This window comes from Bicyclus anynana, chromosome 8, assembly GCF_947172395.1.
Source record: "Bicyclus anynana chromosome 8, ilBicAnyn1.1, whole genome shotgun sequence".
Lineage (NCBI taxonomy): Eukaryota > Metazoa > Arthropoda > Insecta > Lepidoptera > Nymphalidae > Bicyclus > Bicyclus anynana.
In genome coordinates, this window is record NC_069090.1 from 16,319,104 (window position 1) to 16,345,793 (window position 26,690).

The 26,690-nt window shown below is 38.5% G+C and overlaps 3 protein-coding genes across 4 annotated transcripts in view; 2 read left to right on the forward strand and 1 right to left on the reverse strand.

Moving 5' to 3' along the window:
• The window catches only part of LOC112045903 (GPI transamidase component PIG-S), a 64,072-nt gene extending 53,360 nt beyond the window's left edge, over positions 1–10,712 (forward strand). The window contains exons 3-11 of the mRNA XM_024082287.2: positions 1,939–2,078; positions 3,641–3,853; positions 5,309–5,506; positions 6,065–6,165; positions 6,526–6,703; positions 7,860–8,032; positions 8,396–8,537; positions 8,960–9,164; positions 9,360–10,712. Coding sequence (XP_023938055.1) covers positions 1,939–2,078; positions 3,641–3,853; positions 5,309–5,506; positions 6,065–6,165; positions 6,526–6,703; positions 7,860–8,032; positions 8,396–8,537; positions 8,960–9,164; positions 9,360–9,474 — 1,465 coding nt within the window. The 3' untranslated portion in view covers positions 9,475–10,712. The remainder of the gene's footprint in view (positions 1–1,938; positions 2,079–3,640; positions 3,854–5,308; positions 5,507–6,064; positions 6,166–6,525; positions 6,704–7,859; positions 8,033–8,395; positions 8,538–8,959; positions 9,165–9,359) is intronic.
• Positions 10,713–10,949: 237 nt separating this feature from the next.
• Positions 10,950–15,516, reverse strand: LOC112045904 (uncharacterized). The gene is made up of 2 exons (XM_024082289.2): positions 14,300–15,516; positions 10,950–13,307 (listed from the first exon to the last, which is right to left on the reverse strand). Exons 1-2 carry the CDS (start codon positions 14,706–14,708, stop codon positions 12,673–12,675), a joined length of 1,044 nt encoding a protein of 347 aa, XP_023938057.1. The 5' UTR covers positions 14,709–15,516; the 3' UTR covers positions 10,950–12,672.
• A 316-nt stretch (positions 15,517–15,832) lies between these two features.
• The window catches only part of LOC112045911 (ataxin-2 homolog), a 53,511-nt gene continuing 42,653 nt past the window's right edge, over positions 15,833–26,690 (forward strand). For both annotated transcript variants that reach the window (XM_052883162.1, XM_052883163.1), the window contains exons 1-2: positions 15,833–16,418; positions 22,550–22,703. In XM_052883162.1, the coding sequence (XP_052739122.1) occupies positions 16,381–16,418; positions 22,550–22,703 (192 nt within the window). In that variant the 5' untranslated portion in view covers positions 15,833–16,380. The remainder of the gene's footprint in view (positions 16,419–22,549; positions 22,704–26,690) is intronic.

A 26,690-nucleotide genomic window follows, 5' to 3' on the forward strand; every position in this document is an offset into this window, starting at 1 on the left:
ATACTCAATTGACGGATACCTTAATACCTTCGTGGTAAAAGGACCGCAATCATCACCAAGCGGTCGTAATTCGATCGCGGCCCTATCTATCTGAACTATCGTCCTATACCTACCCACTCCTAAGAAATAAAATCGTCCCTTTGCTTGCTATTTGCTACCTTTATGATCGGTCAAAGCGATGCCAAAAAATATAAGATAACAAAGAAATACACGGTATACAGCTTGGTACCATCTTCAAATCGATCAGTAAATGGCACATACATACGACGATATTTTTTGCTTTATAATGTGTGTTTTATGCAGTCTCACATTCTTGGAGCCTTTGTCAAAGCTTCTATTCGTTCACGCAAACACTGTACTTTTGTGCTCCCATTATAAAGTCGATGCTTTCATTATGAAGCCTACAAAAAAATGTCAATTCCGGGTAAAATCAAAGTCAAGCGAAGATTGTCGAGTAAATTAAATGTCTAGTCACTAATTAGTGGCTATTTCCACTAGCTACATATTAAGACGTTCTACGCCATTATCTCCCGTCACAACTCTGCCCTGTCATGAGCCACCCCACGTGAGCTCGCTGACCCCACGATGATAACGACGCGTGACAAAATTCGGGGCAAGCCGGATTATCACTCGTGTATGACTTAACTGTTAACAGTTTATTATTGGTAGGCTAGGGATGTCGCTTTTGATCTTTAATTAATCACCAATTAGTTAGAGCATGTTATCTCAAAGTGACGTAGGATCATTAGGCCCTTCGATTGAGTGCGGCATGCCTAGCATGCGTCAACCGTGTAGGTATCTTGTGATGACTGAGAAAATTATATTGTCGACCAATAGCCACGAAATATCTCTCTATCTTTCGTCGCGATGTGATGAAAGAGACAGAAATATGTACTCGTAACACAAACGTAAACAGTTATCTCCTAGAGTGTGTCCTAGACCGTCAGGGTTAGACATTTTTTAGTAGAAGCCTGTAGTTAGGGACCTTCTGGATTTCTTTTTTTTTTCCGATTGAAGCAAGCTAAAGATTTATTTTATTTAAAACAAATTTAAAACCTTAAAATCCAAGCCAATGTTAATCTACCGGTACGATTTTTTTTTCATATACATATTTATTTTTTAATAAGTTCATATTTTTCTTTCCTTTTATCGTCACTTTCCTTTATTTTTAGTTTTCTTTTAATTAATTGTGCAGAATTACAGTGAAGCCAATTGTTTGCTGTGTTTGTTGTTTTCATGATTGTAGATATAGCAATTGCTAACTTTCCAAGTTTATTGTTCTCTTGGGTTTTTGGCAACCCTACTCATTATACAGAGTGTCCTTCACAACCGCTCGTCGGTCAGAGATAAAGCGAACGAGTGTGAATGGGAATCATCCCGTTCGAGCTAGTAATTAGTACTGATAGTTAATATCTCACGCTTTTATACATTACCTAGAGTTCAAGATTTTTTTTCTTTAATAGACATGACATACGAGTATTTTATTGCACAAGTGGGTGCGCAAACACATCTGCACTATTATTCTCTTAATGACGGCACACTAACAGATTTCTACTAGTTTTGCAATTTTGCATAGGATTAGGATTTTAGGCGAAAGAACAAATAAAAAAAATCCTTTAATAAAATTGAATATCTTGTCTTGTAAGATATCTGTACTTATATCATAAAGAGGAAAGATTTCATTGTTTGTTTGTTTGTATTGGATAGGCTCTGAAACTACTATCGATTTGAAAAATTCTTTCACTGTTTGGAACCTATAGTATTCCCGAGTGCTATAAGCTATACTGTATCCCCGTAATAATCTCGTGTCACGATCAGCGCCTTGGAAGCGTTCCTTTGTCAAATCAAATCATATAAAAAAATACTCGTACAGAGCAGGACAACGTTTAGCTAGTTTAGCTGAAATGCTTCATATTTCACCGTCTTCTTCCTCATCAGGGTAGCGTTACCATACGACGAAATCAACGCGTTCAACACCGAGTCGCACCACATCACCACAGATATAACAGTGCTGGCCAACGACGAGCTCACCGCCGCCACCATCGCTGAGCTGCTGAAGAAGGAGTTTGAGCAATATGGTAGTTAAAAAAAACCATTATCTGTTTTCCCCACCACCTTCAATATAGGTCATCATCAAGCCAAGAGTTAATATGCTTTTTCTAGGCAAGTGCGTTCCAACATACGCTGTATCATCGCTTAACATCAAGCGTGATTACAGCTAAGCATTTATTTATACATGAGATTGAGATTTGTACCCACTCTTAACACGGTCTTTTGCGACTATTTGGAGGGTCATATTAAAAAAAAATATGGCAAATTATAAACACATTTTTACATTGACTTGAACTTGACCAATTTTCCCTTTTTCCTCTCGAAAAGCCCTAGAGTGGATTATACAATAATCTAATTAACTGTCATAGAGAGAAGGGGTTTGGAGGCTTCTTTTCTAAATTTTTTAAAAATATTACGAGATGGTGAATATAAAAAAAATCTAATTCTCTGACTGGACGTGTTTCGAACCATTTCAATGTTAATATTTACGACTTTACCTTAAACCTTTACTAATTTTTGGAGGTTATGCCACATATTACTGGGAACTCTTTATTGCTTTAATGTTTGAGTGGACAGTTAAGCCATAATATAATTTAGGTTTTAATAATGTGATATGTGGTATTACTTAAAAATAAAGATCTTTTCTTTCTTCTTTCTAATTTTTGCATTATCCATTCTAATATTATATATACGGTATACATTATATATACGGTATACATTATATATACGGTATACATTATATTACGGTCGAATTGAGAAACCTCCTCCGTTTTTTGAAGTTGGTTAATAAATGCGGAAGTCAATCTGTCTGTCACGTTTTACTGCTAAACCGCTGAATCGACTGTGATGAATTTTTGGCAAATGGACTCTTCCTGACAGTTTACCACCAACTTCCCATTTTCGGACATCTTCGTAATAAGGAAAAACCCAATAATGTTATTTTCAGTGCCTGACCTGTAGCCGGATAAGTCGTATAATATAGCCAAAACAATAATTGAAATTTTAAAACAACTTTTACCTACTTCCAATGCCATACAAAGTGCAAGGACAATTTTGAAAACTTCGTTTCAATGGAGAATTTCGTCAATCCAAAATGCATGCTCGATAAAAAGTAGCCTATATTATGTTAGTCAATCTCATCTATCTTCTAGTTTCGGTCCCAATAAAATCGGTTTAATCGTTCCAAAGATGAGTCTGGACTGACAGATAAAAATTTAAAAAATCGTTTCCTTTAAATAATAGTTATTTAAAGGACTATTTTGAAATCACTTACAAACACTTCCATTTTAATATGTGTCGATTCTTCTGGGTTCATTGTATTTCGCACATATTAGAAAATAAACCTTAGAATACAAACTAATAGCAGTCCAGAGCCAGACACAAGCCATGACCTTGACGAACGGTGCCAGATGTCTCAGTAGGTATGTATAAGTTCTTTGGTAAGGTACTCTAAATATGTCAGTTTTTTGCAAAGTGCAAACCCCTTCGTAATTTGAATAAGCCTCAACCAAATTCTCAGAACTAAATAAAACATATTATTAATAATACCGATCTACCACAAAGTAACTATTCATTTTAAACATTCCAGATGTGATAAAACTCAACATAAAGCAGCAAATCCTATCAGAGGATCTCCAGCAGACCCTGGACGCGGTGGCGGAGGAGCAAGAGGCGCTAGAGGAGGTGGCGGCGACGTTCGACACCTCACTACATAACGCCTTCTACGTGGTGCAGAGGAAGCAGCTATTCCAGGATGTGTGGGTCGGAACTGAGAGAGTCGCCTTCTTCCGGGATACCAAGGGTGAGATTGTATAAATATTTCCTTTTTTTATTTTTTATATCTTAACGGCTTCTGTGGCGCAGTGCTGTGCGCGGTGGATACAAGGAGGAGGTCGACGGACGGAGGTCCTGGGTTCGATCCCCGGCTGGGCTGATTGAGGTTTTCTTAATACGTTTAGGTCTGGCTGGTGGGAGGCTTCGGCCGTGGCTATTTACCACCCTACTAACGGCAAAGACATACCGCCAAGCGATTTAGAGTTCCGGTACGATGTCGTGTAGAAACCGAAAGGGGTGTGGATTTTCATCCTACTCTTAACAAGTTAGCCCGCTTCCATCTTAGATTGCATCATCAGTTATTATCAGGTGAGATTGTAGTCAAAGGTAACTTGTAAAGAATGAAATAAAAAAAAGGTATATAATATATCAACCTTTTTTAACTGCCCATTACGGGACTTCTTATAGAAGGGATATAGAGCATATACACCATGTTGCTCCGATGCAGGTTGGTGGGCTTAGAGACTAGAGTGATAATGTTCAATTCATTGAGGTATATCTGACCATAGTAAGCTCATAATTCATTAGTTAATTAAATTCTAACCACACCAATGGCACATAGCCGGAAGTTCTATTTTTGGCACCCTAGTAACCTTATCTACCAGTATATGTACTTATATTATAATTATAATAATTTATAATAGTTGTATATTTTTGTATAACAATTATTATAACCTTTGCTCGTACATTTTAATTTTTATTATAAAAACTAACTGATATAACAATTATGTTATCCATAACAAAGTAATCGATTGTTTATTGTTATAAGTATTACAATCACATATTTTTTCAATGTCATTTATAGATAGAAAGTTATCTTTGCATAAATAAATAACATCTTTATTTTTAACCATTTTTTATTTAATTGTTGAGAACTCTATGGATTATTTTGCTTTATATGGTTTTGTTTTTGTCAAATACAGAGTTACTAGCGGGTCCTGCAACTTAATTTCATCCCTATTTCAACCCCGTATCATTTTACTTTTTAACGTGAAAATAAATTAACAAAATAACAAGTAATCATCAGATTTTAAAAAACACCCATAAGGGTGAAATTTTCAAAATACTTGGTAGACGTTGTTCATGTTGCTACAAAATATTTAGTATATCGACTATATACCATTGTTCAAAAATATAGCTGGAAAAATGGCCGATTTACATTTTTAAACAAATTTTGGAAATGAGAATAATTCTTGAATCACATTTTAATGTATTTACCTCGTGATTTATGTATCCATTTTCATCTTTTGTCTCTCTTCTCCAAGGTCCATACCAAGTTCTGCAATTTACTCATAGGTGTGAAAAGATAACATACGAACTTACTTTACTATTTTAGTATTAAAACGGACTTACTTACTTTGTTATATTAGCTTTTATTTATTTAGTATTAAATCTAAAAAAAAAATAATTATTTTTCATACAGCGGCACCTACACTTATCGAAGCCCTAAAAAGTTGGATATACGAACCGTCGGTGCTTCACGGTGCGAGGTCGGAGACCGCTGACGCGGCGCGCCAGGTTCGATTCCCGAGCGGGGAAGGATTCCACGTGGTGCTGTCGGTGGTGCACCCTAAACCTCAGGCGATGAAGGTGGACTTTGATGCTGCAGAGGCTGTTGAAGGTTCGTGATGAAGATGGATGTTAGGAGGAGCTGTACCATATTTTTTTGTTGTTATAAACTGAATATGCCATAACTACTGTCGTTTCACTACAGTCCCCCTAGCCAAGTGGCACGTCGATTCTCTTTCTACGATCGCTAACGCTTCGAAAACTAGAAAGATGTATGGGAATGACATTTTCTATCGACAGGTCACGTGATCAAGATCTGTCATTCCCATACATCTTTCTAGTTGTCGAAGCGTTAGCGATCGTAGAAAGAAAATCGACGTGCCACTTGGCTAGGGGGGCTGGGCTGTATAAATAGCATAGATAATTATTAACAATATAAATAATTTCGTCCCCGCACCAAAACTTTTCTGATTTTAAATAACATAACAACTTTAAAAAAAAAAAAAGTCATCAAAATCGGATCTGTTTCTGAGGACTTTCTGCATTTGCTTGTTTCATGTATTGACTGTATTATAAATGTGTATTATTTATAATAATAATGTGTATTTGACTACATTATAAGAGATCATCTGCAAAATAAAATTGCAAGAGACTTTACTTTATTTTACAGATTACATCGGTTCTTTTGTGGATGAGCTGACCGATTTGCACAACTTCACGTTGAAGTCGCAGTGGCTCCATCTATTGGAGTTCAACTTTCAAACTAATGAGGTAATCATTTTAGTATTCAAAGTATTACATTTAACTGAAATGCGACTGAATTTTGTATGTTTTTAGTAATACTTCTTTACGCTTGATTTGAAGAGTAAGTTGGTGAATGCGCTGGGAAAAGTGTGATCGAGGTATGCGTGCTGCCATCTAAACGTACAATAAAACAGTGTTTGTCATTTTAAAGTACCAGTAGATGGCGTTCTTAGAGAACTTTGAAACAAACCATTTGTACACTTCAAGAACCTGTTGCTACTTGCGATGAAATGATGCCTAAGGGTCATAGATGGCGCTTTATTTTTAATTTTTAAAAGAAGTTTTAGCACGCTTTTTTTAAGAACGATGATGTCCGCTTCACTGAAGGTCCCAGAAGCGTCGCTGTGGGGGCGGCATTTCCCGGCGCGCTACGAGCGCCTGCCACTGCTGCTGACGCGGCTGGAGGAGCGCGCCGCCACGCACGTGTCCGACCGGCCCGCGCTCAACCTCGCGCTGTACGTGGCGCCGTGCGACGTGGCGCCGCTCGCCATGTACGACGCCGACAGTGAGTGCGCGCCCCTTGCCCCCCTGCCCCCCGCTGCAGCAGCGCGCCGCCACGCACGTGTCCGACCGGCCCGCGCTCAACCTCGCGCTGTACGTGGCGCCGTGCGACGTGGCGCCGCTCGCCATGTACGACGCCGACAGTGAGTGCGCGCCCCTTGCCCCCCTGCCCCCCGCTGCAGCAGCGCGCCGCCACGCACGTGTCCGACCGGCCCGCGCTCAACCTCGCGCTGTACGTGGCGCCGTGCGACGTGGCGCCGCTCGCCATGTACGACGCCGACAGTGAGTGCGCGCCCCTTGCCCCCCTGCCCCCCGCTGCAGCAGCGCGCCGCCACGCACGTGTCCGACCGGCCCGCGCTCAACCTCGCGCTGTACGTGGCGCCGTGCGACGTGGCGCCGCTCGCCATGTACGACGCCGACAGTGAGTGCGCGCCCCTTGCCCCCCTGCCCCCCGCTGCAGCAGCGCGCCGCCACGCACGTGTCCGACCGGCCCGCGCTCAACCTCGCGCTGTACGTGGCGCCGTGCGACGTGGCGCCGCTCGCCATGTACGACGCCGACAGTGAGTGCGCGCCCCTTGCCCCCCTGCCCCCCGCTGCAGCAGCGCGCCGCCACGCACGTGTCCGACCGGCCCGCGCTCAACCTCGCGCTGTACGTGGCGCCGCTCGCCATGTACGACGCCGACAGTGAGTGCGCGCCCCTTGCCCCCCTGCCGACGCTACAAAAATATGACTTCAAAGTAACTTAACTTGAAAGTCTCGAGAGTTTCATTGGGTCATGCAGAAAACCTGATTTAATAACGAATAAACCCTCTTTGATCACCTACAGCACATTCAATAGAAGAGACATTAAACTCTCTAAGGCACCTCTTACTGATTCTTAATCTTACTATAACTACCCCATTGCGGGTGCCGACCCGCTTAGAATGATAATTAATTGAAGACTCAGTGACGATAGTTATATCATTGTTAATGACAGACCCGAAGTCTTAATGTGCACTCCGAAGAGAGGAGATGACACCATCGACGTTTTAACTCCAAGCTGTAACAGATAATTTCTTGGAAGAAAGCATAGATCAATATTTCATAGCTGTGATTTCTATTTAACTTTTTAAATTCATTTCTTTAGGTTTTACATAAAGATTATTGATTTATTTGTACAGATAACAGAGTGATGTCAGCGGTGCAGGCGTTCATGTCCCCCAAGTGGGGCGGCGTGGTGCTGGGCAACCCCACCAAAGAGGAGTGCGAGCAGAAACTCTACACTCCGGACGTCAAGCTCATCATGGGCACCTTCATCTCACAGCTGAGGAAACTACTCGGAATTACTGATAAGGTAAAGTTAGCTTTGTGATAGAGACACCGCAAATTAGCAATGGATTTGTATCACACCCAAATTCACTAACAAATTTGTTTGTTTTTCGAGGGTACGAGGTAAACTCACTCATCACGAAAATACTTAACACTGAAGAATGTTTTGTGCAATATTCAAACTAATAAAATTTTAACAAACACATTAATTAGTCTCGTTACAAAAAATAAAATAAAACATTGAGACTGTTTTCATAAACGTCAATTTCTTGTATAATTAGCCAAAAGACAGAGCAGACAGAAGGATGTAAGGAAGTAATTACATCACACGATGAGACGAGAAGGGAAGGAGTCGCAGACTAGATATGATGATGAATATGAATTCCAGGAGCTGATCCACTTGGCTCACCTGGAGCCGCTGCGCTCGGTGGTCCCGCGGCGCTGGGAGTTGGACTCGCTGCTCCGCATCAGGACCCTCGAGCAGGTGACGTCCGCCGAGAGGAGTCTCAAGTCTTTGGCGAAGCTGTTGGGTAGGTAATGTCGGCTCCAAGAGCTGATGAAATCTATAATTAATTATTTATGTCTGCAATAATAAAATAAGAGCTGTAGGTGAGTAAAACGATAGGCTATTAATTTTGTTCGAACAGAATTGCACCGTATTTCGTGGTAGCGAGAGTCACTATTTATTTATATGACGTTGTGGTGAGAATCTTCTGTACTTGTACATAATTATGTATTCTGTGACATACTCTTAGCTAAACTGGTTTCAACCACCATCGAGTCAGTCAAACATAAAAGAGTTTCTTGTCGGCTTTTCTCAGCAGAACCTGCCTTCTGATCCGGTGCTCGAGTCTTTACAAATAGTCACACTTGATGTATCAAATGTTCTGGTAAATTAAGCGTCCTTGAAATTAACGAATTTTTATTTTTGCGTTCAACTTTGTATTGACAGGGGAGATATCAAACATAGTGATCAACGACGAAGTGGGCGCGTCCATCAACCAGGCAGTCGCCAGCATCCACTCGGCGCGGCGCCTGATGACTGAGGGGGAACTCCTGGCGGCGCACCACCACGCTCAACAGGCTTTCCTGGCGGCGGACTCGGCTTTCATGGAGCCCAGCCTGCTGGCGTTGCTCTACTTCCCTGATGATCAGAAGTGAGTGATATATCTATATTAGATACTAGCCGATTCCCGGCTATCTAACACTGAAAGAATTTTTCAAATCGGACCAGTTGTTCTTGAGATTAGCGCGTTCAACCAAACAAACAGCTTTATAGTATTAGTTTAGATATCGATTATCGAGAATCGAGAATAATAACTCGATTATTAATATCGACCTATTAATTTCAGATACGCAATCTACATCCCGCTGTTCCTGCCAGTAATGTTCCCAGTGATCCTGTCGCTCAAGAACCTGCTCCTCTGGCTCAGAGGGAAGCCCTTACACAAGGAGAAGACTGACTAGCACTACTACATTCCACACAGCACATGAATTATAGCTGTACTCGTAGTCGTTTAAGAGTAGTAGAGCTATTAAATACGATTAATTCTTGTATGTTTTTGTCATGTTTTATGATAACACAGCAAGGGACTGCTACCGCAGATATCCTGTTACTTTTACAAAATTGCTTTAATATTAGAATACTCTTAATTTATGCACATGAGACTTAATATACTCAGAGGCACAATTATCCGCCCACTTACATATACTCGCGTATATTAAAGTGGGCGGATAATTGTGCCTCTGAGTATACTTAAGTTGAAGGACACAAGGCGTCACTATTAAGACGTGTTCTTTTCATTCCCTGCGAACTCAGATCAATTACCTTCTATTGGACTTGGATCACACTCAAATTCACCAACTTTTGACAAAATTTGAAGGCGACAAGGTAAACTTGAAAAATATTTAACATCAATTAATATTATATCCTGTGTCCTTATACTACACACAACTATAAGTTTTTAATCGTAATACACCCACGTGTAATTTTTACACAGTGAAACATTGATTCTTTGGACGCACTTTATATGAACACGTATGTACATGATTATTTATTTTTGACAGAGAGGCTGTAGCTAGGCAGGTCCTATAGAAGGTAATCGCTCTGCGAAGTGTTGATTTGTTTGTAGACGACGGTTTTCAACGTAGCACCAAGTGGGCCACGATCTTAATCTATAAGTAATTATGATAGCAATAATATCGCTGTGCTTATTTCTATCGCTAAGCAGCATTACTGTGTTTCGGTCTGAAGGTTGTGGCGGCTTAATTACAGGCACATCTGTCATTTTGTGAGGAATACGAGCATAGATTAGTTATATATCATATACTAAACTAAAAGTTGCTGTCCGTTTTTTACACCATTCAAATACTCAAAAGGTATTTTTACGGAGCTCATTAACCGACGAACACGATTACAACTATGAAACATCGATACTATAGAGACAGTTTTATAATCGCATTAGATCGTTGATCATATGCTTTGACAGAAAAGTAACGTCTAGCGAGGCAGGTCCTTATGTAATTAGTCTGAGGGTCTGAAGGGTATGGCTAGCGGTTTAATTACAGGCACATGAGGTTTAAAACATACAACTCAAGACATTATTATGTACGAGTACAGGTGTATTTCATATGCCCAAATACTACTACTAATATAGTGTTATTAATAAAAAAAAAATAAACATATGAAATCGTTGTTTTCTTTATATGTTTTTTTTCTTTATATTCCATAATTAGGTATCGGCACCTTGTTATTTACACAACTATAGGCTAAATATCACGAAGCTTCTGGAATGTGAGAGCCTTAGTTTCAAATGTAAAGCCTAGACTGCAATGCGCCTAGAAATTCTAGGTATCGTCATTTTAGACAACGCCTACGTCAATGGCCTACTACAGGGCCTGGGCTTTTTCTTAGAAGAGATTTGGACCCACCACTCTGTTCCAATGCGTTTTGGCGAGCTTAAGGTAATAATGGTTGAATCCGTAACAGTCTTTATCAGATGTTAATGATAATTATTGGGACTGACATCTTAACATGCGCTCAGGCTGTGTATAGGTTGGCAACTTCGATCGTAACACTCCCGATGGTCTGCGCGGGCTGGGGGACGTGTAGCGAATGGAAACCCATGACTGCATGCACCTCACTTCCTCGCACGCACTATTTCACACCCGCACAGTCTGCCCCCGTCGCCCGCATATTATGGGAATGTCATCAACGAATTTGCCAGACTATAACACCCAACTTCCCAACTCAGGCCTGCTATTGAAAATTTCTTGAAAAGGTCAGATTACAGCTTAGCACAGGACTCGAACCCAGAACATAAAGATCCAAAGCTACATGGGCTACCGATTTGACCCAAACAAACAGTTTCTTTAATAAGTTTGAGATTATACATTTGATATATATTACAATGTAAGGATGCATTTTTATTAAAATATATTATGTTTTATATCGAACTACAAGGATATAATATTGAAATAATAAAAGTATATAGTTTGCTTCATATATTATTATAATATTGAGGTACTTTGTCACAATCGTTATTTTTTTTTTCAATACAATATTTTATACTATACTTACTTAACTAAGTTTAGTAATACATAGCGACGTCACTACGTTGTCGCCATAATGTGCATGTGCAAAATTTCTATTTAAATTGTGAATGTTATTGATACTTACAGTTATTGTACAGAAGAATTTGGAACTATTCTCTGACATTTAAAACCGTTTTATTTGGAACAATTTAAAAACAGGTTACATGAACAAATTATTAAAAGGATGCTCCCACAAAACTTAAACTGTGTTGTGGGAAGATCTTAACGCGCATTTTGTGACGTCAATTAGCTTGACAGCTTTGATGTCATAAAATGATCGGTATGATTTCATAAAATGTTATTCTAGTAAAAAAAAAATGTAAAAAATTGGACGATTCCTATCATGGAAAATGGCTGAAGTAATTTTAATAAAATGTTGTACAAAAAACTTTATAATACATAGATAAATATTGAGAACACATGAAATATTTATTAACCACGAAAACCTACCTCATGTTGACCTCCGAACTTTAATTTATTTAAACCTAAATAATTAAAGGTTTTCATGATCTTTTCATAGGAGGATTATAGGCTTAGTAATAGAACTTATAAGTCTCCAGAAGTGTTCAGACATACCTATGAGGCAAAACATCTACGAACCAAAGTCACTAATTTTGAAGTGATAACTTCTTATGGGAGGGTAAGCCGCTTCGTAACGTAACGCGTTACGGCGCCACTCTGTCTGGTTTTTTCTTTCATAGGGTAAAAGGTTTAAATTATCACTTCTGTCGATACGAAAGAATATTGGCTACATTTTAAGTATGATTAATATTTAAAAATGTCGCGAATATTACCTTTCGTCTCCATTAGTAGTGATGTCAGTGTTTGGGCCACGACACAAAACTGACGGGGATCGAACCGAGATCGAATCGTAGATACGAGTAGTACTTTTTTCGCTTAGCGTGTCATACAGCATAATACAATGATTTAACTACCCAAAAACTGTCCAATTTGTAATTAAGCTAGCAACATTATGTGAGATGGGGTATGTACCTATATGGTCGTCCGCCAGTAATTTATACATTAACATACGATCCTAAGCTAGTTCCAATAAACATTGTTCAACGTGTATTATGACTCTACCCAATCGGTCTCGGTGATCATTGCAGCATTGTCGCCCGTCCCTGGCAAATACTCCATTTCCCACAACGAATTGCCCAAAACCAAGGTCTCTCCTTCATTTAGCTGGATATTCAAAGTGTAGCATATCTCCTCGCAAGGAGCCCTTGGCTTGAGCTGCAAGAAAGTCTTCCCTTTCAACTGAGACATAATGATCAATCCTATATCCAGTTCCAAGTATTTAAACCTATTTGTATCGTAATTTTTCGATAGCAGCAACCAGTTGAAATGCGAAGGAGGGATATGGGGGGACAGGAAATACGGTCTCGGGGCCAGAATTCGGAAGGATTTCACAGCTCTGATGTCGCAGTTTTGGAAATGGACGAACCAACTGGGGATGTCCGTGTTGGTTATCCTGGAAACTATTTCCTCTAAGTCCATGGGCTGTTTCCCGAGTCGTATGTTGGTTAGGGTCCTGCAGGGCACGGAGTCTCGCAGCCGGGTGTCGGTGCTGATGATGTTGGTGAGGTTGAGGCCGGCCACCGACCAGTCGTAGTACGCGTCGGTGACGATCACCGGCGCGCCGCGGGAGAGGTGGTGGCTGAACACCTCCGTGTAACTCGTGTCCGACACTCTGACTATTGTTCCTGGAAACAACAATTTGGAATTTATATTATAGTATAATATAATAGATCATGAGTCCGTGATAGCCCAGTGGATATGATCTCTGCCTCCGATTCCGGAGGTCGTAGGTTCGAATCCGGCCCGGGGCATGCACCTCCAACTTTTCAGTTATGTGTATTTTATAAAATTAAATATCATATGTCTCAAACGGTGGAGGAAAACCATCGTGAGGAAATCTATACCTGAGAATTTTCGTAATTCTTTTCGCGTAATTTTCGTGTGTGAAGTCTATTGGCCTAACACCCTCTCATTTTCAGAGGAGACTCATGCTCAGCTGTGAGCTGAATATAATGATTTCAAGTAACTGTGTTTTCTAAACTGCTTATTTATTTTATTGGGACTTTTTTGGAAGATAGAGGAGGTGTCGAGCAACATACGTACCTATAATTAGGCTTCTTTTTATACCAAAAAATGCACGGTTCCCGCGGGATTTGTGAAAATCTGAATATAGAAACAAGTATATTGTTGACCAGATTTCGCGCTTTAATTATAATTTGTATATTTGTACGCCATCGTACAATTTGAATTCCAGTATGAATAAGATTTACAAGATGAAATTGTAGACCTACCAAACTTTTTTTTGTAGGTAGCTACCTACAAAAATTATAATCTATGAACTTTTGTAGGTACTTGTAAGGACACAGTTCCTACGTTAGTGATTTATGCTTATTTGATTCGATTCTATTAAAAAAGTCATTTATGATAATGTCCTGAAACTTGAGACAGTACTGAATAAGTGATCTCCTCGTGTGTTGTATCCTAACCTCATGAAGTTGCAATATTTTCATCTCGTAAAGCTTTTACAGAGCTCCTATCTTAAATCAGTATTTTCCCTGGAATAAATAAATAAAGAAAACAAACAATTTAAAATATAGCCATCCCTTTCCTTCATCTATGTATAGAATATCGCTATCCTGCTCATATTTCCCGCATAAATAAAATTTTATAAACTTACTGATAGCTTCACAAGTAACACAATCCGTGGGAGAGACTAAATCCACATTCTGCGGCTGAGATCTCTCTATCAAACACTTGCTGTAGTACAAAGGGGTCCAGTCCCATATCGGCAACAATTTTATTAAAGAAATTCTCACGATGGCTGTCGCGTGCCATTGAAAAGTATCTGTTTGACTCACAGTGTACCCAATAGCTATTATCATCACCAACAAGAGAAATAATCTCGTCCACCGTTTAATTGTAGCTTTACGCACAGCATTCGTCAAAGGACGGCATATAATATCCATCTCTTCGTCACTCATGCCCGCCTCTTTACAATATTCGTAAAAGGAACGCACTTCCGAATTAATTAACTCGAATTTCTCGCGCTGAGACATGTTTGGCGCGTTTTTAATACTCATCTTCATTTACTGTCTCAATATCCTATTCCACGTTATGCGAAACCAGGAGCGATCAATATCCTTGGATAAGCTGGTAGACTCGTGGCTTATCGATGCAGGTACAAAACTCGCGCGCGCGCGCTCACTTCCTCTTTTGGCGACAGATTAGTAATGACAAATGTCAAAAGTTGGTACAGAGTATAGATTGATAAAAAATCGTAGACTGAGAAGACCCAGTCTAAGCATTACATTCATACATTTAGTGCTCGTAATTATTAAAGACGCATATATAGAGGAAGGACGGCGTCGGGGCCATCGCTTAAAACCTTACCAAGTGATTATATTACTCTCGTTGGGCCTTGTGGTCTCAAGGACCTCACTACTTGAAGAATGTAAAAAAAAAATTGTTACAAAACACCTCCCTGTCAAATTTCAATTGTAACATAAAAAATCAAAGATTTTCATACAAACTTGTGAGAACCTCTAGAACTCTTTAATCAGGCTCTATCGAAAAATCATTATTAGCAGATACCTACTAACTATAACCTCCCTGCCAAATTTAATCTTTGTACGTCAAGCGGTTTTCGAGATTTAGTGAGATACCTTTCGCATTTATTATAATATGAAGACTAGCCGACGACCGAACATTATTTTTCCCGTTTTGGCCACATTTTTGATCGGTGCTTTGCTCCTATAGGCCGTAGCGTGATGTTAAGTAGCTTAAAGCCTTCCTCGTTAAAAGGGCTTTTCAAAATAAAAAGAATTTTTCAATTCTAACCATTAGTTCGTCGGTAGATAAGGCAGAAGTACGAAATTGCATATAACGGGCGAGCAAATGTTGTATGATGACGTCAACGGCGGTAAACGCGAGCTGATCACCGCGCGCTCACTTTAAAATTTTATATCTCGGCAATTAATTAACGTATCGAAATGATTCTTCCACGAGTATTTTTTGTTTTCAACGGAGAATACAGAAAGCTAACATTTAAAAATAGTTAATATTATTCATTATTAGTCACAGACTTATTACAATTTACATTCGTCTGAGCAATTTACTATAACAACGGCACGTCAATCAGTTGTCTATTGACTTCTCTGTCTAATCTCAAAATTATGTTATGAGCTCTTTTTCATTTCTAGCAACATTTTATCAGGAATTCAATCCGCCATATTGAAAGTTAAGAAGTGGAAGTGGGTCAATCATAAATCTTAATTAACGTTGTATTTCTATGTCAAATATTAATTATAGTAAAAGTGTTTGAAATATTATAAAAATATTAAATAAACTTTTATTAGTGCATATAATAGTTGACAAAGGACGTTTAGATTTTTTTGCAATACTTTTGACGAATACGTCACAGCGCCATGTTGTATTCCTGCGCTGATTGCAGGCACGAGAAATCTGCCAACCCGTTTATTTTTTGGGATTAGAGCCCGAGAATAAATCGAACTGCGATTTTGTACTCAAATATATTTTAATTTATATTTGTTGGCAAATGTCAAACATCTCAAGTGAAATCGATGCATCCCTGTTGTCGCATTTCAAGTGCTAACTCCTAATTTCAACTGCAGTTTAGTGCATCCGCGAAAGTTGAAAGGACTGTGTTGTAAAAGAAAGAAGTGATAATTAGCCAAAATTCCGGTCCCTACGCGCTGCCGAGAAGGTCCTCTCCCGCCGGGGCAGTCGGGCGAAGGAGATATGAACAACAAACGAAAAAATCGCCAAGGCCCGCCGAGGTAATGCCAGTTTATGTTCACTAACTTTCAGTGCCGCTGACATGTCTTTGTTATTGGGGCTCCGTGTAACACATTGCGAATTTTCAACATCGGCATTGTCACGTTGACAACGTGCAGTAGCGCGATCACACGAGATTTGTAAACAATGTTTAGGATCGGTTGTGATTTCGAGCGGCGAACGTCGGCAGCGGGCGCCGCCGCCCGCGGGCCGCCGTGCACGCTCTAATCTAGATGTTTGGCCTACTTTTGCTGTGTACTCATGACGATTAATATAGCCGCGTGCGAACAGCTGATCCCCGAGCTTGGACCGATACCAGCACCCACTACTTAATCTTTATCACTCATTTTCACCTAAACAATAAACACTATCAATTTAATCTCATCCAAGCTCATAATTCTTATATTCGACACTGTTATGTTTGAACTTTTGTCTCTTTCAAATCCGATTGTATTGTTTGATATTTGTATTAGCATATGTTAACTCTGGGTTTAAATAGTGGGAAGTAAATTAACAGGTTGGCAACTGTCCAAAATCTTAATTAGACCTTTTTTTTCATTTAACATGCCTTAGTAACAGTTTGTACTAATTATTTATCTACCAGCCTCTAAACAATAGCTGCAATCTGGTTTAGCTTTCAATCTGAAACATTGTTTGTATATAATATTTAGTAATTGCTTAAAAAATTTTGAATTTTATTTACTACTAAGTATTGACAATTGAAATGGTACTAAACTATAGACATTAACTGATTCTTACAATCAATCTGACAATGCAAATTAGTATAATTTTTGATTTTAGAATGTTGCCTTTCTGTAATAACATCTTTATGATATTAACATGCTGTATATTGTTTTGTGGTTTGTTACATTGCTTGCTTGTCAAAGAATTCATTAACCATATGCCCATTGGTCACAAGTTCAGGACTCTGCTCAGAGTTTTTCTCTCTGCCACGCGATGGATATGGCACTCGTAGTTTCTTGGAAGAAAGATCAAGATGTTTGTTGTGAGCTCTTCTCTGACCAAGATGTGTTTGATACCCTCATAACTTTAATTTTAAGTTTCAACCAATTATTATCACCATTATCTAATAATATTATTATCTGACGTTTCAAAAGTGCTTGTAAACCTAAGCCTAATTGAAATGAATGAATTTTAAATTTGAACATTTGTTCCATTACAATAAAACAAAAAGCTTTTTTTTGCGTTTACCACTATCAGTCAACAATATGTCTTCACATCCTTTGTCTATTAATGGTTTTATGGGATCTTTCTAATCCACCTCTGGTCTATAACATGTTTTGCAACTTCTTTCTTTGAAAAATGAAGCTGTTGAAAACACCTCTGTTATCACATATGATTGATTACTGATAACAGTCAATGCAAGTTGGGAGTTTACTGTATATACATGTAATAACACGAAGCTTGTGACTCAGCCCCCTTGTCTCACCTTATTGATTCCATTCCAACCCCTTAATGTGAGATTTAATTTATGAATGATCATCTTTTTTATACCGTCACCTTGCTAATGGCCTTACTTAAAAACATTAATTATGTAAATAATGGATTCTTTCAAATAAGTAAAATGACACATAAGAAGTATTCACCTTTGTACTTTGAAGTTATTCATTGCTTATACTTAACAAGACATACTCCAGTGAGTTGCAACTTCAGAGCTGACTATAGAAGTTTGAAATAGACAATCAAACAATATCTAATGAAGCAAAATTGGTGGTAGTCAATATTTATTTTATTTATTAATTGATATACCAACAATGACAACAAGAAACATTAATAATAATCTATACATAGGTAAACTTAAAAAGTTCTAGTGCTAAACGAAGCCATCTTTTAAAGGTATATACAGCATTGTTGTTTGTTGTCCGGTTAAACATAAAAATTATACTACCTACACTTAAAACTACAAATTACATTTACGTCAAGTGTCCTATTGATTAAATTATTAAATAATTACAATGAAAATAATAATATATACTAATAAATTAAACAAATTAATTATACAAAAAAAAGAAAAATATGAAATTACTACAGACATAAGTCAAAAGCACCTCATGATATGAAAATGACATATGTGTTGAGCAATTAACTTTAAAATTTTATTTAGGATGTTTGACCTAAGCTATCTGATATAATCATACATAGCAATTGAATGTTTTGTTATGCCACTAGAAACTAGCCTAGGTAGATAGAATTTCTACCTCTTTCAAAATAGTTTGCTATATCATCAAATAGATGATCAAATAAGACATGATAGCCCAGTGGATCAAATAGGATGTGATAGCTCAGTGGATACAACCTCTGCCTCCGATACCGGAGAGTGTGTGTTCGAATCCAGTCTGGAGCATGCACCTCCAACTTTTTAGTTGTGTGCATTTTAAGAAATTAAATATCACGTGTCTCAAACGGTGAAGGTTAAATATTGTGAGGAAACCTACATACCAGAGAATTTTCTTTATTCTCTAGGTGTGTGTAAAGTCTGCCAATCCACATTGGGCCAGCGTGGTAGACTATCGGCCTAACCCCTCTCATTCTGAGAGAAGACTCCAGCTCAGCAGTGAGCTGAATGTGGGTTGTTAATATTGATATCATCAAATGGTCTTGGTCAAAGGCAAACTTCTGGTCAACTAATAAATAAATGCTTGATAAGGATTGATGGAGTTGATGTTCACTTTTATACAGGAGATGTTTAGATTAAAAACCAAAAACCACATTGCACAACAACCACATGATGAATGAGAATAGTTACATACAATGACTTTAAATATATGGTGTTCTTTCAGGAGCCATTGTTTGACAGTTTGTTTTTATTTTGACCAATTAAAAATTTTTTTATATTAAATTATAAATAGTGATCTATGGCAGTACTATGTCTGCCGGCTCATCTGGTGTTGGACTAAAAATCCTGGTATGGTTCCAAAACTAGTCTGGCATTTCCCAGTAATAATCATGGGGATAAAACTGATCATATGTGCCATTTTCCTAATTCAATATTATAAAAAAAGATTCTATGTTTATGCTTTATACTCAGACAATAATATTTGATAGTAATAAATCCAAGCTATTTGCTGATAATGGAATAATTATTCCATTTGTTTATAAATGTTTACCTTCAATTTTATTTGAACTTGAATTTTTTGTTGATGCCTTTAAAATTATCCATTCATAATGCTGAGCGGTAGGTGTTAATCACTATACATTTCAAATGATGTTTATATTTGTAAACAAAAGGACCTGTTCAGGATTTTATAATTTATAAATTGGATTAGGTTGTTTGTTGGTGTGATCTGGTGTTAAGCAAGGCCGTTTCTAGTTACCACCCTACTTACTTACAAAGATGCCAAGCAGAGACGAATATCTTAGCATTCCATGGATTCACCGTGTGGGTGCCGGGTCCATCGTGTGGTAGAGAGAAGAACTCCGAGCAGAGTCCTGAACTTGTGACTACAGGATGTAGGGTTAAGGAATTCCTTGATGATTGATCAACACTCCCCGTTTTCTGCTCGTGTAGTTCTCCCTGCCTAGCCAAATTTGGTAAGATCCTATTAGAGCAGCTTTGGATACTCATTCTAATATAGAACTAGCTGCACTTCTAGAGAGGCCAAGGTCTTTAAAAATCAAATTAAAAAAAATAATAATAATGTTCCGTACAATTGTCCGAGGTATGGCTAGAATAAACTTGTAACTGTTCCAAGTAAGCACGCTTGCCTCTTAGACTGCATTGTCACTTAACATCGGGTGAGATTGCATTGATGTTTATCTTGTCAATGAATAAAAATAAATCGAAAGTTCTTCTATACACTGTGAAGGTTGTATAAGCTAATGTAAAATATGTATCAGTATTTGTCCCTTATAAAAAAAAGAGAATTCAACTTCCGTAAAAACGTCCTCTTTGTTACACTAGTTAGCCTATGTGACTTTGTACCACGAGGTCCTGGATTCAAATCCTTGGTTGGGCTATGAGATACTGAGCTTTTCTTTCTTATACAAAATTCTCTGTTATCTCAACCTGGAAAAGCTATTAACTAACCTACTTTATCCTTACCTGCTGGATTATTTTTGAAAACAATTTTTTTGGGTTGCTGTCAATATTGGTGGGCTTAGCTAGTATTAAGGGTTCATACTTGGTGGGTACTCGACAACATGCCATATAACAACTCCTTGTGTTCATCTGTCAGGCTCAAGTGAATCCAAAAATCTCCCCTTTGGCTTCCTTACTACATGTATGAATAAACAGAAATCTGTGTAACCGATTCTTCTCGGTAATAATAATTTGTACAGCTTTGTGAACGAGAGCATGATGTTGCACACAGAGCGGACCTTGACCTAATTGAACAAAATAATTAAATATTCACGAATTCCTAATGAACACCTTTTTCCATTGAAGCGCAAAGTCAGGTTTTAGTACAAAGCAATGAGAGAAAGAATATACAATTTATATTCTTTACTAGCTGACGCCGCGCGGTTTGACCTGCGTGGTTCCGGTAGGAATACGGGGATAGTATATAGCCTATAGCCTTCCTCAATAAATGGGCTATCTAACACTGAAAGAATTTTTTAAATCGGACCTGTAGTTCCTGAGATTAGCGGATTCAAACAAACAAACAAACTCTTCAGCTTTGTAATATTAGTATAGATGTACTAGCCCCCCCATTTCACTCGCGTATTTGCCGGTCGTAGGAATACGATGATAATATATATATATAGCCAGCTCATGATACTCACAAATAACGTGGCTTTCTATTCGTGAAATAATTTTAATTTTTCGTAGATTCAGATATTACCCCTAAAACCTCACAGACTATATCTCTATAATAATATTAGTTTTCAATACATATAAATTAAATTGAAATGTCTATCTGTGATTTCTAAATGGCCTTGTCGCCTGGAATGGCTGAACCGATTTTAATATTACTTTCACTGAAAGATAGACATTATTAAGGAACATATTGGCTATGCTTAGGCTATGGGGCTATGTTTTGTTTCGAACTCCATGGTTCCAACGGGGTGAAAATCTGCCATTGATATAATATTTATTTTATTACAACAGTATTTCTCCTGCAATTCTATATTTTTTTTTATTTCATAACACATGCAATTTTTATAGGTTTTTTAATAATTAAGGTTTAATGATAATGAAGTATAAAATGTATTTTCTATAGGTATATACAATTAAACTCTTCCGTCCGATGTTTTTATGTCGCACGTCATATGCTGGTTGTTACTAAAACAGGCTTTATGATAACCACAGCAGAGTGATTTGTTATAATATAAAGAACACTATGCGAACAAACGATCAAATCTTTTCTCTTTGCAATATTACGAGTAGTCTTGATTTCACTAATAAGTTTAGAATAATTAGATATAGATATCTTTTGAATAATATTTAATAGGAAGACAATAAATAATTTTATTAAGCTACTAATCAGAGAATTTTCTTAATTCTCTGGTGTGCAGGTTTCCTCACGATGTTTTCCTTCACCGTTTGAGACACGTGATATTTAATTTCTTAAAATGCACACAACAGAAAAGTTGGAGTTGGATCGGATTCGAACCTACGCCCTCCGGAAACGGAGGCAGAGGTCATATCCATTAAGCTATCATGGCTCATGAAAAAAAAAAAACTACTACTACTACTACTACCACTGAACCGATTTAACTGAAATGTAATAGAGATAAATAATAATTATACCCTGGAAGTATTGATATCCATAGGCTGATGTGTATATCAAAAATCCTCTCATCTCAAAAATGGATTTTTGAAAAACAATTACACACGTCCTCTATCTAGTATGCAATATCAGGCCAAGTACGAGTCGAACTCGCACACGAAGGGCTCCGTATGCTGTTATCTATAAAACGGCAAAATTTATGTGAGCCCGTTAAAAAATTCATTTTTATTGTTATATATTATTTCTTGTTGTAGCAGCGTCATCTGAGAAAATTGTAACTGAAACTATCACGGTTCATACGATACAGCCAGTAAGCATTTTCTTCACGATATACGTCGTTTGGTCGCATGTTAGGCCTACTGGTGACGGATGGACAGCAAAGTCTCAGTTATAAGGTCCCGTTCCCGGAACCCTATAAATAATTACAGTAACTTGTCCCGCAGATCGCCCCGAGGCCGCCTAGTGGCGGAGGGGGTATACAACAACGCGCACTTTATGCATGCCGTCACCGCGCACGTGGGCGACGTCGTGCAGGTACTCACGCAGTCGGGCAACCAGTGGGAGGGCGTGTTCAAGACTTTCAGTGCCCAGTTCGAGGTGAGTGCCCTTTTCAGTGCCCAATTTAAGATGAGTTCCCTTTCAGTGTCCAGTTTGAGATGATTGCCGATTTCAGTGCCCAGTTCGAAGTGAGTGCGTTTCAGTACCAAGCTCGAGGTTCTCTGCCCAGTTCTAGGTGAGTTCCCCTTTAAGTGCCCAGTTCAACTACATCTTCATCATTAACAGCCGATGGACGTCCACTGCTGAACATGGGCCTCTTGCATGGGCTCCCAAACACAACGGTCCCAGCATTCGAGGTAACTGCCTGTTTCTGTGTATCAGTGCCCAGCTTGAGATGAGTGCACCTTCTGTACCCAGTAAGAGGTGGGTACTCTTTTCAGTGCCCAGTTCGAGGCGAATGTACCTCCAACGCCCAGTTCGAGGTAAGTGCCCTTTTCAGTGCACAGATAGAGGTGAGTGCCCCTTTTCAGTGCCCAGTTCGATATGATTTAGTTAATTGACTTGATGGTATAGTGGTTAGCCTTTGTGGTTTCGGATCACATAAGTTTGATTCTTACTCCAAATGTAAGTTTCCTTAGTACTTACTAAGGAAACTTACATTTGGAGTAAGAATCAAACAAAAAGTAAGAACAAACAAAATTAGATCTCGAGATCTAGATCTAGATCTAGAGAATTCAGGATATTCATTACACGACCTGATGAATACAATAGAAAGTCAATAAATATAATATTCTCGTAACATAAATTCGTCTATATGTGAGTGAAGTGTTGTAGGTACTCGTATCATATCAGCGAGCGAACACATGAGTCACACCATGTATAATTTGAATGACACAGAATTGCCAGCTACCGGTGTTTGTATCGCGTTCAGAACATTACGCTAATACTCTGTATGATAATCCATCCATACCTACATTATAAGTGCGAAAGTGAGTTTGTTTGCTGTGCTCTCACGGCTAAACCACTAAACCTATGAAAAGTGACATCATCAGCAAGTATCATTGGCTATATATTATCCCTGTATTCAAACGGAAATGAGAACTGTCCGGTTAAAACCGCGGAATGTCATATCATACCGGAACGCTAAATCGCTGAGCGGTACGTCTTTGTCAGTAGGGTGGTAACTAGCCACGGCCGAAGCCTCCCACCAGCCAGATCTGGACCAATTGAGAAAACCTCAATCGGCCCACCCGGGGATCGAACCCAGGACCTCCATCTTGTAAATCCACCGCGCACACCACTGCGCCACGGAGGCCGACAAAAGTTGATAATGATGATGATATACCTGTGAAGAGGTAAATAAAGTCTGTAAGGTTGTAGAGGGTAGTCTCTGGATCTACGGAACCAATTTTGAAAATCCTATTGTCAATAGAAAGTCACGTTAGTTATGAGTATCATAGGCTGTATTTTATCTCCGTATTTCCACGGAAATAGGAACTAAGCGGGTAAAACCATGGGGCGTTTGCTATTTGCATTTTATAATGTAGGTAAATGCAAAATTGTGCATTTGTGCGCTTAGTGGAGTAGCCCAATAGGGATGATGACAGTTTTTTAAATTGTATATAAATTAAGAGTACGCTAATAGTAAAGCAATTTTGTAAAAGTAACAGGGTATCTGCGATCATTACTTTCGGAGCTACAGGGACTTAAAGGGTCAGATTTGCGACGCTGCCGCGGATCCCTGAAAAACGCCCCATACAAAATGGCACGAACTAATGACGTCGTACGTAATGTAATGATCGTTAGATTTGTATGTGCGTTTAAACAAAATTACTCATATCTTTGTTATTTGTGCGTTTATGTTTTTAGTATTTAATGTAAGGAACTAAAACTGTATGAATTTTCATCTAATTACGATAAAAGATTTTAAATAGATTTTGAAGTTTAAAATCTCATTTATTTTGCAAACATTTAGACAATATTTGCTTTTTATGTATAAATTAGTTAACATTGACCCTTTACCCGAATGTATCATAAAAATCAATATATTCAAACCTAGTCATCATCCCCATTCGTATGACTTTGTGGTGATTTTGTAGGCATGTAACATGTCTATAATATAAAATGTCGTCGCTAAGTTATGTCTAAGAAAATTGTATTATCTTATCTTGCAAAGGTTGGTTGCACAAGTGAAGCCTGGTTGTATGCAGTCTTGCGTTAGCCGCGCTGCCATGACTGCCAAAACTGGGTCGGATCAATACACGCATTTTGATTCCCGCTTTATTCCCCCCCTCGCCGTCCGACCACGTGCAGTGGGGGTGCATTGTTTCTTAGCGCTACTTAATCTTGACCATTAAGGGTCAAATTAGTGTTTATTTATTTGTACTCCAAAACATACTTTGTTAAAACTAATAAGAACAAACAATAAAGATCGGATCGGAAGAAGCAGTATACATAAGGCGGTCCTTAGGTTTCGGAAAATGCGATAATCTTTAGTTATAATGAATCTGTAAAGAGGTCAATTCTGTACATGAAATATATTTCCAAAATAACTATCAGGGGTTGATTAGTGATCGATACTGATGCCAAAATACAATTAGTATTTAATAAATTAAATTAAAATAAATTAAGACTAAGAATTAAAGGAATAATAAAATCCAAATTTGAAATAAATAAAATAATTATAACAAATACACGCCATCTAATTGTTCACCCAGAGGCAAGGCACCCAATACGCTGGTGCTGTTACCCTTCTAGATGGCAAGACTTATCCTTTGGGCCAAATATGCGCCAGGTCTAAGGTCACCTGACGCATGGATCAATTTGTACGGAGGGATCTACATAAACTGAAAATGACACTATTGCTATAGGCATAGCAGTGAATTCAAAATGGTGGTGAGAAGAAGGCACAAGACAATTTGTAAGCGTAGTTCGATTTTTACGATTTACGAGCAGCCGAAGTTCCAAAGGCGCATATCGCATGATCCCCCAACCTTGTCGCGCGCCATCGACCGCAATGGGCGATAAACAATATAGCTATAGCCTGTGATGGCCAGATCTTTGTTATTTTATAAACGCTACAGTTTTTTTTATTCTTTGACAAGAGGGTTCACTTAAAAGAGGCACAGTTATATTCTACCCGTGCCTTTGACGGTTTCTACGCGACATCGTAAAGGAGCGCTAAATCGCTTAGCGGTACGTTTTTGTAGGATGGTAACTAGCCGCGGCCAATTGCCTGATGTCAGCCAATACTTATGGTAGAAGCTAGAAGTCTAGCTATTGCAGTTTTTTTTATTTAAATCGTGCTGCTTTTAGTCCTATCATAAAAACGGTAAAAACTGAAAGATTTTCAGGTCATGCTCCTGCGACAATTACGAATAAGTACGATGGGGAGGTTATATTGTGGTTGCTTTGAGTTTGCTTTGCATTTTGATGATTGTTATTCTGGAACTTTGAATCCTGCTACATCCCAAAGTTGCCATATTCTGAACATTATAGTTCAGAATATGGCAACTTTGCCTACCGTATTTCAAGAAAGAAACGAATAAAATACAATTATTCACTATAAAGTGTTTTTCAGATAGCATGTAGCGACAGTTCATTTTACTCTTGAAAGTTTGCCGCGATTCACGAAAATAGTACGTATTATGAACGTCATAAGGCAACTGTCACCGTACCCATGCTATCTGAGAAACACTTAAGTGCCACAAACACTACATTATATTTTATGTTGCAGCGTTAATGTCATTAATTGCAAAAAATGCCATACCTAGCGTTGATTTTCAATTATTTATGGTACCAATCACCTGACAAACTTTATGCTTTTATATAAAATCACAAAGGTCTGTCCATACCAAGCTCTTTTAATCCGTAGGGGTAGGTAAATGTTAAAATATGTAGTCTTTCGAAACCATTTGTAAGCGATGTTCGATCATTACGATTCACGGTTTCCCAAAGTTTCAAAGGCATATCGCATGATCCTCAACCTCACTGGAAGCGGGCGCGGCGTCCGATAAACTGTTGGATTATGAGCCTGCGTTACCCAGACATACCTATATATTTTTTTTAAGAATATATGCCATATAT